Genomic DNA, 19,443 nt, shown 5'->3' with positions numbered 1-19,443 from the left:
TTTATCCTGTGGGAGACGCGAGACTTGCAGTAGTGAAAAATACGTTTACAGGTTTTTCACTATCAGGATATATAATACTTAAAAGTTCATGTCCAACTTTTCAAATACACAGTGCCATGCCCTGCCCTTTGGACTGTCTAGGGCCTACTCTAGGGGAGACATGTATGTATTAAAAAGAAGGTTTGGGCTTGGCAAAAGATTCATCTTGACAAGTTGGAATGGCAGTTTAAACTTTACATACACAGGCTTCAATGGCAGACCTGAAACATGGTCGGAGCGCTACTTACGTGGGTGCCACAATAAGTGCTGCTGGCCCACTAGTAGCATTTACCAGGACATTTAACGGTCCATGGCACAGATACTGTGGAACTTACAAGTAAATTAAATATGCCAATTGTGTATGAACCAATCTAACATGTTTTAAAGAGAAAGCACAAGCACTTTAGCAGTGGTTAGCAGTGGTCAAGTGTGCACAGTCCTATAGCTAGTAAATATGATTTCAGCAAAAACAGGGGGTTTGAAGGCTAAAGGTTAAGGGGGGAAAACTAGGCCAAGAATGCCAGGTCCAACCCCTAGGTAAAGACTTACATGTTTCCACCCCTTCAAATAAGAACATGTTTCCACACCTTCAAATCAGGGGGTAGAGCCCCCTACAGTAGGATTTACAAGGCTAAAGATACTATTAGTAGTTTGGCACAGTGATGGGGATCTCCTCCAATGTGGTGGAGATCTTCACCGCCGTGGTAGAGCTCTGGACCCTCTGAGGTGAGAAGATCTCCCTATGAGACAGTATGCAGGAATCTATTTTAGTTTAGTAAAGTGTTGTATTGAAAATGTAAACTTACAATTTAAAGATATATGTATATACAATTTAAATGTTGAAATAATTTATTTACTCTAACATTAGTTACTATGGGGTGTTATTTAATTTTCCTGCCTTTATTGTTTTCTATGAGAGTGTGGTACAGTATCTGTGAGTCGCAATGTGTGGTGCATACCTTACTCCAAAGTGTTCAGAGTACAGTTACAAGTGTTTTGACACCTTTAGGGCTGTAGTATGCTTAAAATTGTAGTGTTAACAGCAATGGTCTTGACCACCAGAGCACCTCTCACCAAAATGGATCACACTATAACACCCCCTCCAGAAGCCCACATCACTGCGCAATCAACGTTACAGAAGCTGGAACTAACTTTACAATCACACACTTTACAATTCGAAAAAATCTTGCAAGCCATTCTAGACACTAAGACCACCTTGGAAGCCAAAATAGGCTCTGTAACAGAAGATCTCAACATCCTTCGCACGGACCAACATGCTTTAGGAAATAGAGTATCCGAACTTGAAAAAGACACGGCGTCCGTACCTGGCTCCATGAAAGAACTGCAAACACAGCTAACGCAGCTGTCAACAGAAGTTGATCTCCTGAAGCGCAGAACGGAAGATGCAGAAGGCAGGTCCCGCCGCAACAACATACGCCTGCTCGGATTCCCCGAACGCACAGAGGGCTTAAGCGCAGAACTGTTAATTGAACAATGGCTCATAGACACAATCCTTAAAAACAATATCCCGAAGTTCTTCTCGGTTGAAAGTGCACATAGGATCCCAGGTAGACCTCCAGCACCCGGCTCACAGCCACGTCCTCTTATAATAAGACTCCTCAACTACCGAGACAGAGACCTTATCCTCCAACTATTTCGGAAATCAGGTCCAGTGTGCTACGAAAATGCTACGATAACAGCCTACCCGGACTTTACAGCAGAAGTGCAAAAAAAACGCAACTCCTTCTATCGTGTTAAAACATGCCTCCGCAAACACGATATCAAATACGCACTGTTGTTCCCAGCCAGACTTCGAGTACAGGATGACTCTCGTACTTTCTTTTTTACTACCCCAGAGGATGCCTGGACTTGGCTGCATGCTAAAGGCCTGGCGGTCCCGCTGGACGCAAGTACTCAGGATGACACTAGATCTCTCTCTACTCTGAACCGCAAACAATGCAAGAAACAAGGAGCCGGACCCTCACCTGAGCAGGCAAAATCCGAGCGCTCTCGGCTCCTCCGGGCAACATCTAATTTTGTCAATGCTTCTACCGTCGTATTACCTTTGCAAACGGAAATCGAACTGGAACAGGATACAAACTCTGACTCAACCGAGTCCACACGAGGTCCTCTCCTTACTCCACGCACGGCGGATGACATCTGCTGAATGGTCGGACTTGCTTACTCAACGTCTAAAAGTTTTCACCACAGCTTCTTCAATGCTCTTGCGCACAGTCTTGCAGCCAACGGGTGCCCCCCCCGGCTGGCGCGCTTTGCTTTCTGAACCACAGGAAACCCGGGCAGGGTAAGACTGTATTCTTGCACCAACGCTAATGGCCACCCCCCTGCTCCATATGGACAAGTATCTCACACTGGATTTTTCCGGTATTGTTTTCTATATGTTAATGGTTTATTTGTTGTATGTTGTTTTAGTGTGCACCTCTATATTAGGAGTACGGATTTACAGTAGGCGAGTTAAACATAAAAAAAGCGGCAAACACATAAGGAACGCTTACTGTAGTGACAAATGTACAGCTGACAGCTTGTTACTTACTGGTCGGCCAATCATAGCGACTGGGTCCCATAACAATGTCAAAATCGGGTTGACAGATAATTATAATTCAGACTACATAATATACAAAAAACAACTATGGCTACTCATAAACACCAAGGGACCCTGAAATACAAAATACTCACATGGAATGTTAAGGGTATGGCTAATCCTCGAAAACGCCAAAGGATTCATGCTTTTCTTACAAGATATCAAATACACATAGCTCTGCTGCAAGAGACACATTTCACCAAATCCATCCTGGACACTGCACGTTCAAAATGGAAGGGTCAATTATACGGCACCACTTCTTCGTCCTTTGCTCGCGGAGTAGCCATCTGGATAGCACCCAGTGTCCCGTTTGTACTCTCTCGCACACAATGTGATCCAAATGGTAGATATGTAATACTTGAAGGCGCCTTAGACGGGTCCCCATTAGCTCTGGTCGCACTATACTCCCCAAACGCGAACCAGCGTGACTTCTTGTCCACGCTCACTACTGGCAACCTTAGCGACCCCACACTGGAATGCATATGGGGGGGTGATTTCAATAGTGTCCTGGATACTCAAATGGATCGCTCATTTCCCCCACTCATTGCAGCCCCTGCTAATCGCGCCTCAGAGGCTTTGGCGCAGTGGGCATCAAACAATGGACTAAGAGATATATGGAGGGTGCACCACCCCACTCACCGTGAATATTCTTACTTCTCCCCAGTACATAAACTGCATACTAGGATAGATATATTCTTTGTATCCACCACTATTAATCATAAAATATGCTTATCTGAATATTTGGCACGCACAATATCAGACCACAACCCATTATGCCTAACATTGACATGGGGACACATTCACACTCGGATACCAACATGGCGTCTGCAACCAGAAGCCCTTCTAGATCCTCCTTTTCAACAAGATATCTCCAAAAGTTTAACTGATTACTTTCTATCAAATAAAAACACAACCTCATCCCGTGCCATAGAATGGGACGCTCATAAAGTGGTGATAAGGGGTCACTGCCTTTCGGCTACGGTAGGGGTCAGGAAGGTACTCATTAAGGAATTACAAGACTTAGAAACAAAGCTCCGAAGCGCAGAGAATGCAAACGATAACACCGAACCCGCACTGGCAGCACTACACCTGCTTAGGGCTACTCACAAGGAGACAGACAATAGATTGAGTAAACATGATTATAGACACTACATGACCAGACAACACGCTGAAGGTGACAGATCTGGTAGATTATTAGCTTGGCTGACTCGGCAGCCATCACAATCAACACCCATTGGCGCAATACGCGTAAACTCTGACACCATCGTTAATACCCAAGCAGGCATAAACGACGCCTTCTTCACATACTATCGCAGCCTCTATACACCCCCTCCACAACCTCCAGTGCAACATCTTATTAACACACTATACCTGGTCCCCCAAAATCAACTTATCCTTGACAACACCGCCACCCTAGACGGCCCTATCACTATTGAAGAACTGCGGCTTGCACTATCACAAATGGCACGTAATAAAACACCCGGGTCAGATGGCCCACCGATAGAATATTACAATTCCCACGCCGCCCTCTTACTACACCCACTTACAGAAGTACTCAATGAAGAACATCGTAAATTACAACTACCGGACTCAATGTGCGAAGCATTGATAGTTGTTCTACCAAAAATGGGTTGTGACCCTCTAGATGTCAAATCATACAGGCCGCTCTCTTTGCTAAACACAGACTGCAAATTATTAGGAAAAGCAATCGCAAACAGGCTCCTCCCCTACTTACCGTCTTTAATACACCATGATCAATCTGGCTTCATTCCTGGCAGAAGCACTTTCCTGAACATTAGGAGACTCTTACATATAATACACAGCAATGCAAACTCGGAAGCAGTGGCTCTTTCCCTAGATATAGAAAAAGCATTTGATACACTCAGTTGGAATTATCTTTTACACACACTCAAAGCATTTGGTTTCGGCACTGGTTTTATTAACTGGATCAAAACGCTTTACTCCAGGCCCACTGCCCGTGTCAAAAATGGACGAGTCATCTCTGAAGCATTCCCCATAGGCAGGGGCACTAGACAAGGCTGCCCATTATCCCCATTGCTGTTCGCTATTGCCATGGAGCCACTTGCGATTAAACTACGGACCTACGCACATATATGGGGCATCCCGGAGTCTAATACCCACCACATCGTATCTTTGTATGCAGATGATGCCTTAATATATCTGCGAGACCATTCGGCCCACGTGACGGAGGTATTGCAGTTGCTAGACTCCTTCGCCATCGCCTCTGGACTGCACGTCAACTGGTCCAAATCAAGCATATTCCCCATTTCTCCATCCCCAGTAGCTCACCATACGACACTACCGCAATATAAATTACCCTGGTCGTATATAACCTTTAAATATCTGGGAGTGCAGATCTATCACTCCATTATAGATCTAAAAGAAGGAAACATAGATAGGGTCCTTGCCTCTGTTCGCGGCTCAATATCCTTCTGGAGCTCACTCCCTCTGTCACCAATGGGCCGTGTGGCGATAGCCAAGATGCTCATCCTTCCAAGGTTCTTGTATTACTTTACAGCCCTCCGCTGTGCTTACCACGCTCCTTTTTTAACAAGCTGCAATCAATGCTAACTGATTTACTCTGGGGTAAGGATAGACGCAGAGTGGCGTTGTTAATAACACAACACCCGCAGGAGATGGGTGGACTGGGAATGCCTAATTTTGAAAGATATTATGCAGCCGCTCAATTATCTTGGCTGTCCACATGGTTACGAGACACCCCGTCGGTTGAAAGCAAGATGTTACAGACACATACAGCACCACAGGGGCTGCTGCTCTCGATACTAACTAACGCTCCTCACACGCTTCCCAGACTAATATTACTAGAGGCAGCCCGATTCTGCTGGCGCAGATATGTCCAAAATAAGACCACATCTCTCCCCTATTCGCCCCTGTTGCCACTGCTTCAATTGCCGGGTACCCAAACCCTGTCACTACACCACGATACACGAGAAATGAATAGGCTCCAAATAGGTGATTTATACTCTAGCTCCGCGATGCATACGTTCGCGGAACTGGTGACTGCAGGCATTATGCAAAATGGGGCCTTTCTAACATTTAATGCCATAAAGTTACTGCTCAATAACATCTGGGGCGTAGGAGACTCAGAACCTTCCGAATCCTCACTGCTCACCATTATCCTAACTATTGGCAGCTCAAAGGGCATTATTACCACACTATATAAAGCATTGCTTGAGGCAATATGCACAACACTGCCACATGCGAAAGCGCGTTGGGACTCTGTCCTTTCTACCCCATTACCACAGAAGACCTGGGTTACTGCCCTCGCAACAATCAAATCAATATCCCGTAATCCTCGCCTACGTTACACCCAATTTAATTATCTTCACCAATCATATCTATCACCAGCTCGCATCCAAAAAATCTACCCCAATACAACACCAACGTGTCCCAGATGCGCTACACCAGCAGCTGACTTCTATCATATGGTTTGGAGTTGCCATCCCATAAACTCGGCCTGGCAACGAGTGACGGAGATCACAGCAGAGATCTCATCTCACACCCTGGTACCCACGCCTGACTCCTGTTTACTCGGTTTATAGACCTGGCATTTGTGGTGTATAAACGTTTGATAGCAACACATTGGAAAGCTCCACATGCCCCCTCCCACGAGACATGGCTACAGGAGTTACATAGCCGATCTCAAGCTGAAGCCCAGACGCTGCACTTGCTACAGCACAGAGGTCTCATTCTTTCGGGCCCGGAGGTTTGGGACACGTTTGTGGTGGCAATAGAGGCCAGAGATGACATGTATCCCCCGTGAACAGGATACAACATACAAACAACACAGCTTGAGCTGACACCGTTAATACTTTAGCCACACGGCACCAGCTCTGATTGTCCTTAACTGCACTCATTGCTAATATTCTCCTTCTTTCTCAAATGACACTTCTCAGCTGCACCCATCCACACCCCACGCGCTAACACATGCATGTAACATACATTTACAACATGTAAAATATTCTTGCCCTTGTATCTGTCAATACCACAGACACTTTTTACACCCTTGAGGTGTAATTCACCTCAATTACGGATGCCGTCAGTGTTTGGCCAGACCCCTTTAAGCCGCAATCATTCCCCATAATAGCTCTCACGCTAAATGCCACTGTACCCTCCTTTTACCCCGCCCTTAATTTTCTCGCACTCTTAGGATTGGTTATAAATGTTCTCCCTTTCAGTTATTTTCGTTCCCCTCTTTCTATTCCCCCTTCCCCTCCTCTCTCTTTGACATCTTACGGTATAGCAATGCTGTGTAAAAATTATACAATTGTACAAACGTATTGCAAAATGACGTACAGCTATTGTATTGTTGTGTGAAGATTGTGTTTAATAAACAGATTTTTTAAAAAAAAACAGCAATGGTCTTGCTCACTTGTATTAGCATGTCAGTTCCTAGACCTCTTCCTTAAATTTCTCTAAATTGGTCTGATTTGGTAGTAAAATGGCCTTATTTCCCAGCCATTCACTCTTTTACACCCACAGTTGTTGCGTTACTGAAACACATACCTAGGTGTGCAGAGATCTTCCCAAACAAAAAATAGAAGAGGCAGACGCAGAGATCACCAGCCCTATGTTTGTGACTACAATTTGCAGTACATGTGTAGTACTAATGCAGTGTTAGTGTGTTTTGTACTACCAAATGGAGGTTGTGAACATGCCATAAAGCGCCTAGAGAAGGCACAGTGAGGTGAATGCCCAACTGGGCCTAAAATCTAAATGAATGTCTTCTGACTTTTCAGGCATAGTTAACTGTGTTTCATTCAACTTCAGGCTTACTTCAGGCAGTTAGCTACCTGATGGCAAACTTCTGTAACTTCTTCCAATTTGAAGAGGGTTTTGTTTTGTCTCCATTCACATGATGGCCCATATGAGTAACAGACTTCGTGTACCCAAGACATTCAGCTCCATGGACAGTGCTTGGTATTATAAAAAATGGAGCAAGCATAATTTGTATCATTATGATCTGTTGCATGATTTAATTTAATCATAAAATCCCTCTCTACGTCAGATGTATTAAATGTTATTACAGCTTTGCAGTGCACACTTAATGCAATGCAGGGCCAGACACTACAGAGAATTAAACTGGTTACCATGTTACAATAAGGTATTTAAAGACATTACAATGTTACCCAGATGGGAATAACAGCCCCATTTGATGGTCTTGCCTAAATCAGAAAGTAAGAGCATTAAATTCAAACCGGTTGGCTAGAATGATTCTTTCCTTGGCATGATTATTTTGACTTACTAGTCACACAAACACATGTTGATATCGCACAGACTGTTCCAGGTATTTCAACAGGACGTTCAGACTTTCAAAGAATCAGGAGCATTTTATATCTCTTCTTAGGTAACACATCTTGAAATTTACAGCACCTCACAGAAACTTGTACGTAGTAAATATAAAAACGTATTGTACTGTCCTGTAGCACTATTTCTTTATGGAAAGAGGGGTTGCATTATTTACCTTGATTGGACCTTGAATGAGGGTAAGATCAATCATTCCTAATTATCACACAAACAGCGTGGGTGGTCCTCTCTGTATTTCGTCCATATTTTATACCACTGTAAAACGTAAATGTAATGCACTAGGCTCTCAATGAACTGTCTAACTTGATTAAATGTGCAGCTTAAATGCCCAGTTTTGGACAGAATTAAACTATCTTCTTTTTTTAACTCCTTGCGTGCATCAGACGGCCAGGAGCACGCACAAGAGGGATTTCATTTGGATGTTTTCAGTCTTGGTTGCTAAAGAAAAGCTTCCCCAGCAACCAAGGGTACAAATATCCCCACCCTGTAATGACGATCAGCACATGACGTCATTACGGGGAAAATAAAAGTAAAATGAGCTGATCGCCTCATTTGCTTTCATTTTCTTTGAGACTCAGGGGCATATCACAGCCCCCTGAGCACTGATTTCAACAGATGTACCAATTGAAAGGGGAGAATCGCCCCTTTCCAGAAGTACCTTTCTCTAGTGGATCCCTGATTGGGGATCACCTCAGGAAAGGATCCCCAATCAGGTATCCACTCTGCCACCAGAGGGGGGGTGGCCCCTTGGGCAAGGGCTTTTGCTCCCCCTTCATTTTTTATATATTACAGTCTTTCTGCCCCCCCAGGGTGGCAGATGGGGGCAATAGCCCCTAATCTCACCATCAAGAGGCAGAAAGCCTACTAGCCACAGAATTTTATTTTTATTTAGTAAGGGGTTGGGACTGCCCAGAATGGCAAGGCAATGCCCCAACCCCACCCCCAATAATAGGAACAGTCTTTCTGCCTCCCTGTGGGGAAGAGGGGGTCGATGGGGGATACTGCTCCCAATCTGCCCCTCGGGGGAATGCCCACTAGACACCAGGGACTTTTGTTTTATAAAAGAGGAGTGGAGGGCTGCCCAGAATGGGTAAGGCAATGCTCCCACCCCAAACGTAGGCACAGTCTCTCTGGGGGGCAGATGGGGCTCATTACTCCCAATCTGTCCCCCAGGGGGCAGAAAGCCCACTAGGCACCAAAGATGATTATTTTGAGAAAGGGCTAGGAATGGGGGTTGCACAGAACGGGCATGGCAATGCCCCCACACCCCTAAAAATAGGCACAGTCTTTCTGCCCCCTGGGGGGGAGAAAGCCCACTGGACACCAGGGACTTTATTTTATAAAGGAGGCTGCCCAGAATGAGCAAGGCAATGTCCCCACCCCTAAATGTAGGCACAGTCTTTCTGGGTTGCAGATGGAGGTTGTTACCCACAATTTCTTGGTTTTCCCTGTGTGTCTAGTTTTCAAAAATGTACAGGTTTGCTAGGTTTCCTTAGATGCTGGCTGAGCTAGCAACCTAAATCCACAGCTATGCACATTGCAAAAAAAGGGTCAGTTTTCAGTGGAGAAATATGATGTGTCCACATTGTGTTTTGATCTGTTTCCTGTTGCGGTCACTAGACCTATTCACACAAGTGAAGTACCATTTTTATCGGGAGACTTAGGGAAGCACAGAATACTAGAACATGTGTTATTACCAATTGTCTTTCTCTGCATTTTTGCCTTCCAAATGTAAGACTCTTTGTAATAAAGAAGTCGTTTTGAGAAATGTCCTCTAATTGACCTGGTATTATTGGTATCCCCAAATTCAGAAATGTGCAAATAACCATTGCTTCTAAACTCCATATCTTGTGCCCATTTCGGAAATACCTATGTTTCCTTGATACCTAGTTTTCACTCTTTATATTTTACCAAATGAATTACTGTATACCCGGTACACAATGAAAAACCATTGCAAGGTGCAACTCAGTTATGGGCTCTGGTAACATAGGGTTCTTAGTGAACCTACAAGCCCAATATTTTACTGCAACCAGATGGGTCCAGCGGACGCAACTGTATATTACTTTTGAAAATCTGCCATAGTTAGAAGAATTTACAGATTAAAACGTAGACATAAATGGCTGTTTTCTTCAACTCAATTTTAATATTTTTTTATTTCAACTGTTACTTCTGTAAGAAAACCTTGAAGGATCTACACAAATGACCCCTTGCTGAATTCAAAATGTTGTCTACTTTTTTGTAAATATATAGCTTTCCACAATCCACCATTGGTTTCACAGCCATTTCTACCACTAACTGGAAGGAGGTCGAAAGCACAAACACAGGAAAAGTGGGGTATGACCCAGTAAAATGCCAAAAACTGTGTTGATAAATTTGGTTTTCTGATTGAAGTCTGTCTGTTCCTGAAAGCTAGGAAGATGGTGATTTTAGCACCACAAACCCTTTGCTGATCCCATTTGCAGGGAAAAAGCTGATGCTTTGTTCTGCAGCATTTTGTTCCCACTTTTTACAAAAAAACTAAACAAATTTAACTGTATTTAGGCTACTTTCTCTGTCCCCTCCAGGGCAATTCACAAACCCTGGCTAGATTTAGAATCCCCAGGATGTTAAAAAAATAGGAAGCATATTTGGCGTGGATACCTTATGCGGACAAAAAGTAAGCCTAAGCCTGAACTACCTATAGCCAAACTAGCCAAAAAAAGGCTTAGCACGGGGGCGGGAATAGGGGAAAGGCCTAGTAGACATGTTCATGGCTGCCATTGAGGAACAATCAAGAGTCAACTCATAGGAATTCTGTTGCAGAAAGGTCTATTTTAAAAACCACCAAGGGCCTGATTTAGATCTCGGCGGAGGGGTTACTCCGTCGAAACAGTGACAGATATCCCATCCGCCAAAATCTACATACTATTGTTTTCTATGGTATTTAGATTTTGGCAGATGGGATATCTGTCACTTTTGCAACAGAGTAACCCCTCTGCCAAGAACTGAATCAGGCCCTATGTCTGTAAGCTGGTAGCCTACCCTCATCCCTGTACTGCAAAGTCTCTGAAGATGAAGAAAAACATTGCTTTGAAAACAAATACAGCTAAACATAATACTTGAAGTTCCTTAATCAGCGTTACTATGAGCATCCCAAATGAATACACAGCTCAAAGAAATGGTGAGTGGAATCAATGTATAACCTTAGTTTTTACCTGTCCGAATGTTCCAACTTTCGTCCCATGAACATTGCTAAGGCGTACAGTACAGTCTGCAGAGGCAGAGATGATGAGCAAATGGCCACCATGTTCACATGTTTCCAGGTGAGTGACGCAGTCTTCATGAGGCTGAAAACTCTGTACCAAAGGAGGGGGCTGTGTCTCCTTCTTCTCATTGAGGTCAATGCAGTATTCCTAGCAAAAAACAGATCCATTGGTCATCTGGATATATGGAAAATATATATCTACATATGATTTTCTATGGGTTGCATGTCAGAATATTGTTAGCTAGAACATCGTCTGATAAATGTTGTGCCCCATATTTTGTTTACAAAGATATCTTCCCACTACAATTAGAATTTCCAATAGAGTGATAGTTTTGTAAACAAAATTTAGAACACATTATTCATATCAGACTTTATTTATATTGTAATATTCTGGTACCACACCATACTTACATTGGGAATACTGGTCTATGAGAAATAGCTCATGTAGTCCCTATAATCAGGGATTATATTGTGTTCCATGTAAATCATACACTGCCAAAACTTGGCCTCCTAAAACTAGATTCTGCAAAATTGTGGCATAAGGTATTACGTGTTAACAAAAAAGACCCAGGAGAAAGTCGGCTAACTGATGATTGTTTATCCTGTTTAACTGATGTTTCAAAAAATGATCACCTGCCTTTTGTCATTGAGCTGCAAAGACTTATCAAGACACACACCAAAGTGTTGGGGCCCAAGGTTTTTCTGGCACCACTGTTGAATGACTATGGCTGGGTTCCCGAATGCCAAGGCTGTCTAGTCCTGATGCCATCTCAGGCCTCTTTATACCACCACTATGCACTCCTTGTCTATTTATCTAACTCATGAAAATTATGTCCTTGCTTTCTCACTTTATGACTATTTTCCTATATTCCTCTTCCTTCGAAATTCTTCATTTTCTGCCCTTTTCTATTTTGCTTTATGTCAAAGCCTGGTAAACATGTGTCCCAGTCCCGAAAAATGAGTGCAAGTGTCCATCACTTGCAACCACGTCCAAAAGACCAATACTCCATTTGTGGTGCATCTCTTCTGTGCAGTACGAATTACTGTATATAAGTAACCATGTAGTTTTTAATGTACTGCAGTAAGTGTCATCAGAGTATAGTAACGTGCTAAACCAGTATAGTCTCTGCAAACCGAATAAGCCGCAGAGTGATTTAGCCAGCATTGCTAGAATGGGTGTAGCTATATTATATAAAGTGTCCTAGTGTGTGTTTGGCACATAAAAGGTCAGAGTGTCTGGCAAGCATAATCAGGAGTTGTTAGGTCAAACAAAGTGACAATACAGGACATATATGAGCATATACAGTGGTCAGCACAAGGTAGAATTAAATTTCTAATTTATATAGGATTGTGCATTTTCAAAAAAACATTAAAGTAATGGGATAAAAATAACACTTAAAATGGGGCCCTAATGCATTTTAGGAGAATATACCAAAACCATACAAGATGGGAGGAAAATTCATAGTAAATTATGGCCCACAACTTTCTATCAAACATCCCCATTTGGTCCTTCAACACCCCTGGATGGTCCTCAGAGACCACTGGCATGCCCTCAGATACCACCAGCAGGCCAGACCCTCAGCCATGCCACAGAAATCATCAGTCTGCTTTGAGACATTCCCAGCCCACACTGAAACGCAACCTCAAAATCACAGAATCAGTCATCATTGAGCCTCAGCATACCCACAATACCTTAAGACTAAGCCAGCCTTTGGATACTCTTATTTGGTCATTAGCTATTTGATTAGCCCTTGGCCAACTCTCTGATGCTCCCAGTTCAGCATTAGATCCCACCATATGTCCTTCACAGGGCTGCCATCTGCCTCTGGAAATTCACACTAGGCCTTCGTGGATCGGTCTCTAACCAGCCATCAAACACTCTCATGCTCCCTTAAAACAACCCTAGACCACTTCCAGAATCCCCGACCAGCTCTTAGAAACCTGCAGCAAGTTTCAGCCGCTTTGACACATGCATTTTGCCCTTAGACAAACTCAGTTTTATCTCAGTCATCTGTAATTTAAACAACTCAGGTGTGCTCTTATGACCTTTGAAGTGGTCTTAGATGTCTCCTTCATGAGACTGTTGGCGCCACTCAGATGCCTCTGCCATACTAAAAAGTCCCTGAGTAAGCAGTCTGGGGTGCACCTACCATTGTGCACTGGTCTTACACAATGTGCTATTATGAGGCTCACAAGCATGCACATCTTCGGGAGCAGAGGTGGATGGAAATGTGCCCAGGCTCTAGATGCTGCCTGGCCAGAAACCTTACATCTTAGAAGGACATTTTATAACACACCTCAGTAAAGGCAAGAATGATTATGGCGGTCATTCTGACCGCGGCGGGCGGCGGTCGCCGCCCGCCCTGCGGTTACCGCCGAATCACCGCTCCGCGGTCAGGAGACCGCGGCGGCCATTCTGGCTTTCCCGCTGGGCCGGCGGGCGACCGCCAAAAGCCCGCCCGCCAGCCAGCAGGAAAGCCCCTGCAACAAGGATGCCGGCTCCGAATGGAGCCGGCGGAGTTGCAGGGGTGCGACGGGTGCAGTGGCACCCGTCGCGATTTTCACTGTCTGCTAAGCAGACAGTGAAAATCTTTGTGGGGCCCTGTTAGGGGGCCCCTGCACAGCCCATGCCAGTGGCATGGGCAGTGCAGGGGCCCCCAGGGGCCCCATGACACCCATTCCCGCCATCCTGTTCCTGGCGGTAAGAACTGCCAGAAACAGGGTGGCGGGAAGGGGGTCGGAATCCCCATGGCGGCGCTGCAAGCAGCGCCGCCATGGAGGATTCTCTGGGCCAGAGGAAAACCGGCGGGAAACCGCCGGTTCCCCTTTTCTTACCGCAGCTTTACCGCCACGGTCAGAATAGCCCAGGAAGCACCGCCAGCCTGTTGGCGGTGCTTCCGCGGTCCCCGGCCCTGGCGGTCATGGACTGCCAGGGTCGGAATGACCCCCTATGTGTCTCAAGGGACCCTGGGACTCCAAGTGACTTGCTGAAGAGGTTGGCCGTCTTGAAGCATAAAGTGTACGTTCTTTGTTGTCAAAATCACCCTTGCTAAGCAGTTGGCATACCTAGTTGCTTCAGCCAGGACTTCTTGTTGGTATCCTGTTAATTGATTTTCTGTGAAGCTGATAAATATATCTGAAAACCAGAGAAGTATCTTGCCAGAATGGATGTGCACTTGTCTGTCTCACTAAGAGTTATTCATAGGGATTATAAACTCTCTAGAATTTGTTCCTAAAGGAGTCATCCATGGGAATTATGAGCTCTGGCACTTGTTTGTTCCACAAAAACCTCATCTATAGGGCCTACAAATTCTATTTCTAATATAGTGGCTATATATATATATATATATATATATATATATATGTGAGACCAGGGTTAGAAAAACACATGCAATATTAACAAATGTATGTTAGCCTCTTTTCACCTTGAATGCAAACCAATGTAAACCAAGCACAACATGTTAGATCCTAATTTTAAAGCTGGATATGCTTTGAAAACATGCTTATTGTATCCATGACAGTTATTTAGTTATTATATCAAAACTTTATTGCATTGTAGCTGAGAAGAAAGACCAAGTTTCAAACTGTAATGCAGTGAAAATAGAGTGACTGTCAACTGGTGTGTCAAGGCAATACTTCAAGTTAAATCCTCCATGTTCAAAATACAATTATACTGAAGCTGTTCTTTGCTTTTTAGATGTCAACGAGAGAGCAAATTAGGCCCAGCTATATGAACTCCGGTCTCTCTCTTGTCCTATTCCCCTTTCCCCAGTTGTATAACTCCACAACAGAATTAAGGATATGCTGTGGGTTTGGCAAAGTGTTAAAAATATTCTCTCTCCTGTCAGATTCAGATTTGTAGGATAGTGCATCCTGAAAACATTACTGGTCCTAATATAACCATAGCCCAACATTAGAGAGCCTTGGTGTGCCCTCAGAAAAAACATTGTTTCATCATCAGACCTCATCAGCCAGATCTCTGGCTTATTTCAAGAGACAACCAGATGCCCTTTAGAGAGTGTTAGTCAGCCTTCCAATACCGCATTTGGTCTGTAGACTCTTGTTCAGTTGGCCCTTACACAATATATAATATTTGACCCTTGACTGGCCAAAAATGTCTGGTTTTCAGCAAACGGCGGCATGTTGCCCCCCTTACATCCCTTTAGTAACTTGCCTGAAGGCACAATGTTGGATCAGAGCCCTGTCATCATGTACAAGATGTCCCTTATAGTTTCAATCTGGCATTTAAAAGAGAAATTCAGTGTTCACACAGGGAGCAAATGTTGCACTGGTGCAAAATGGGGTAAAATGACATCACAGGAAATGATGATCTACAAATATGGCCAAGTAGATCTGTTCAGAATTCCAGATCACCCATAATCAGTGAGCTTTTTTTATCCGACTGCATTACATTCATATACGATTGGGTGGTGAGTAGTAAAAACAGTATTGCAGGTCCACAAAGCACCCCTGGTGGTGGTCCGAGCACCCCATAAATATATCTATATAACCGTATCCACTAGATATAAGTACTATAAATTCAGTTTGTGTTGGTAGCATCTTAAGCACCAAATACATTAAGCTACGACTCCCTATTAAACATAGTTTCCTACTTCTCTGTATGGATATTGATGATATGTCTTCTACATTGTGAACTAGGCGGGCATAAACTTGTCATTACAACATCTCCTATACATCTGAACATAACTTAATAGGTTTAGTTGTAGACAATGATATCTGCAACACTGTTATTGCTTTCTCAAAACCTTTTATCTGTCTCAGTTGCTTGAACTGGTTACATACTGCAGCAACCATATTGACTGCATGTCAAAGATGACTATTCTATGTACAAGATATTGAAGAAATGGTGTCTGTAGATCACCAAAAGATCAGCTATGATATTTTGGTGATCTACAGACACCATTTCTTCAAATTCAGTAGGAAGGCCAGAGGGTTCTAAAGTGACAACTGTGATATGTAGTTCATCAAGACAAACAACACATTGCCTATTGACTCTGAGTAGCAGTGAAAACTATTGCATCTTCTCACTTTCATTATTTCTTTTTCATTAAGTCCCTAATGATCACTTCATCCACCTTGCTAAGCACACCTTGAATGTGGTTGTAAGTGGGTGGAAGCTCAAGGTTTAAGAACTAGCAAAGTGAGTGGCTTTTTAGTCTGTGTTGTGTCTTAGTCACTATGTACACTATAAGCCCCCTGCTCTTCTTTGCATTGCCTCTGTTGAGCTCTGCTATGAAGTGTGTGTCTGGATCAGTGCAAGCAGACTCTACTCATAGTACTGGCTATGCCTAGGCTGCTAGGATCTCTTTGGAGGTTCATGCCTAGCTAAACGTTTCCTTTTTTACATAAGAGGGGAACCACAACAGCCTGTATCCTTCTCCTTTGTGATGGGAGGTGTAAGGCACTAGAAAACTGAATGAAATCTGAGGTTACACAAGGGAGGCACAGAAGGGAAACAAGGCCCTGAGGCTACTCTGGGTAAGTAAAACAGCTAATAATATCAATAGAAAATAAAACTAGATACAAAAAGAGCAAAAGGTGAATGTATTATACAAAGCAAAAGAAGGGTAAATTTGTGTCTCAGTCTGGATGTCAAAGTCCACATAAGCTTACTTCCAGTTCCCGAAGCTGGGCCACAACTAGTAAGCCTCAAGCCAGGGTTTGTTTGCTCTCAGTTTTCTGTAATCCACCACTAAGTTGGTCCTTGTGGTAGAGCAGTCCACTGGGCCCTTGGGCTCATGTCAATTCACTACATAGTGCAACTGATCAAGAATGGGAGGTGGGGGGACAAGTGCACACAAGGGTGTGGTGGTTCTAAAATTCAAAAAACTGTAGGGGTGCAAGTAACCTCTACCTGATCTGCATAAGATTTTACCAGCAGGCATTTCCATCTGATAAAACTGAACCTGGTTTTCCAATACCTTGTGCTCTTGGGTGCAGGAGCACCAAGGCGTCACACTCCTGAAACACTTGTTCGAAGCAACTTGCCATTTTTTTAATTTTCTGAGTTAAATGAGACTGAACTAAGTTGAACAAGATCATATACATTTTTACCTCTATGTTCCATATTTTCACCCATCCATCCAGGTCGGCTGTAATGAGATATTGGTTTCTTTTATCAATCGTCATAATAATGGAACCCATATTACTGTGTGCTGAAAATTCTGCCATTAGTTGGCAGCTGAATATATTCCAAAACCTCACATAGCCTGAACCTCCACAAGACACTAGGTTTGCTCCTCCTGTAAATAAAAAACAAAAACATGTTTTATGAGGACAATTGATTTCATCTTTAGATTTTCAACAATGCAATGTATGAGGACACTTTTACCATTTTACTTGAATACATACAGAAAAACCTTAACCCTGTGGTGAAGTTATGACCGACAGGTCAGTGAGTTATTACGGTGTTTATCCTGTAAATAAAGATTTGAGGAGCACTTATTATTTGCTAAGTAACTGAGTAAAGCACAGAGAAAGAGATGCCTTAGCTCAAACTTACACATTACCACGTACTTGACAAATTCTATATCGTCACACAGTGTAATAAAAGCTTGTACACTTATCATGTTGTATTACTATTAACCAGTGTGGAAAGCTGAATCACTGTGTGCACCTTTTATTATGTAAAAGTTATTCTGCAGGCCATAGTGAGAGGCCAGTGTGATTTACATTGTGCACTGCATGTGAGAGAGTTGGCTGTGGGGCTTAAAACCAGGCTTCCAGCTCGCCGGGTAAATGGCTAGTAGGATAAATGGCAAATCTGGCCCTTCCTGTGGGACATGGTTCACAACTTATATCAGCAAAAAGGCCTCAGACGATTCAACATTGCAGTAGAGATGGCTGCTGTAACTTACCTGTTTTTGATGGCAATGCCTAGACATGTAAGCATGGTGTTAACTTCCTCATTCCCTTCTTCCTCTGAGTTTTTGGTCTTTGAGGAAGGTGAGCGACCTCACAAGACAGACAACCCGTTGTCCTCTTTATTCTGTAACCCTCTATCCACATGCCTTTCCTTTCCTAAATGCTTCCTCTTGATAAGATGGGGGCAGATAGGAGATGTCTGGCCCCACCACATGCTGTTTAGTTGCTATTTATTTTAAGATACAGGTGGATTTTAACTTGCTCAAGGCTGTGTTAAGCAGGCACTGACAGGTTCCACTTTACTGGTGGTTTCCTGGTTCTCTAGGCACATAGGACAAGGTAAATGGGGCTTACTGCCTGGAATCTGATGGTGGTAGACCTCATCTCATATGTAAGCAAGTGCCAAAGGCTGGTAGGCTGTGTGACGACCCCAGATGCTTGTTGAGTGCTGGCCCTGCTTTGACTCTTGAGAAGAAAACACAAGACTTTTTAAGTGTTGATGGCCCTACAGCATAGCTACTAGCAGCGTTCACTTCATCAACAAAGCCTAGTATCAGTGCTGGTAGGGCAGGATGAGCAGATATTGCAACCTTGAATGAGAGGGTGGTAAATCATGTCACATATATGAGACAATGGAGGAAGATATAGGAGGCAATGGAAAGATATATATATTTATACACAGTGCAATTGAAGCAGTTGCCCACTCTCGAGTTGATAAACTGGAGGATACATCTATGCCAGGATTCCAAGCAAGGATGAATCTCTTCAGATCTTGTCAGCCTTTTCCGATTTAATCTAGAGTGCCAAAGGAAGTTGCTAAGGTGGCTATTTTGTTAGGCTAAAGAAGACTATAACTGTCCTCATTTTGACCACTGCTAAAAAGTGTTAAAGGAAACAGATACATCAGGACTGTTGGGGCTAGGCACCTTAGCTATCCACAACTTTTCCCTAGATGGGTGTGATTTATTGAGGACATGTCCTCAGGCAGTATTTGCAGCTTATATGCCATATTCTATTCTAAAGAAGTTTCTGTCAAAATCATGTGTAGTGATTTATGGAGGGCTGTCTGGAACTACAGGAGTAAAGGACTGGGAACTTTATTGTAACAAAAGAACTTTTTCTGTCATTGACTTTCTGATTTTTCATGTGAGCCTCACCTCGGAAGTTCCTGTACGCTAATGAGTTCCAGTGGGATATCCCAATGGGTTCCAGTGGGATACACCAAAGCAGAAGAGTTTAAGAAATATTATTAATTGGTTGCTGGGACTTATCATCAACAAGAAGATGGGAAACCATTGTTGGTGAAACCTGTTTGCAGCCAAAA

The 19,443-nt window shown here is 43.5% G+C and overlaps 1 protein-coding gene across 4 annotated transcripts in view; it reads right to left on the bottom strand.

The window, feature by feature from the left end:
- The window catches only part of WDR49 (WD repeat domain 49), a 436,680-nt gene that overhangs the window by 184,647 nt on the left and 232,590 nt on the right, over positions 1 to 19,443 (bottom strand). For all 4 annotated transcript variants that reach the window (XM_069213220.1, XM_069213221.1, XM_069213219.1 and 1 more), the window contains 2 exons: positions 17,310 to 17,497; positions 11,185 to 11,382 (listed from right to left, as the gene is read on the bottom strand). In XM_069213220.1, the coding sequence (XP_069069321.1) occupies positions 11,185 to 11,382; positions 17,310 to 17,497 (386 nt within the window). The remainder of the gene's footprint in view (positions 1 to 11,184; positions 11,383 to 17,309; positions 17,498 to 19,443) is intronic.

This window comes from Pleurodeles waltl, chromosome 11, assembly GCF_031143425.1.
Source record: "Pleurodeles waltl isolate 20211129_DDA chromosome 11, aPleWal1.hap1.20221129, whole genome shotgun sequence".
Classification (NCBI taxonomy): Eukaryota; Metazoa; Chordata; class Amphibia; order Caudata; family Salamandridae; genus Pleurodeles; species Pleurodeles waltl.
This window is presented reverse-complemented; position numbering and strand designations above follow the sequence as displayed.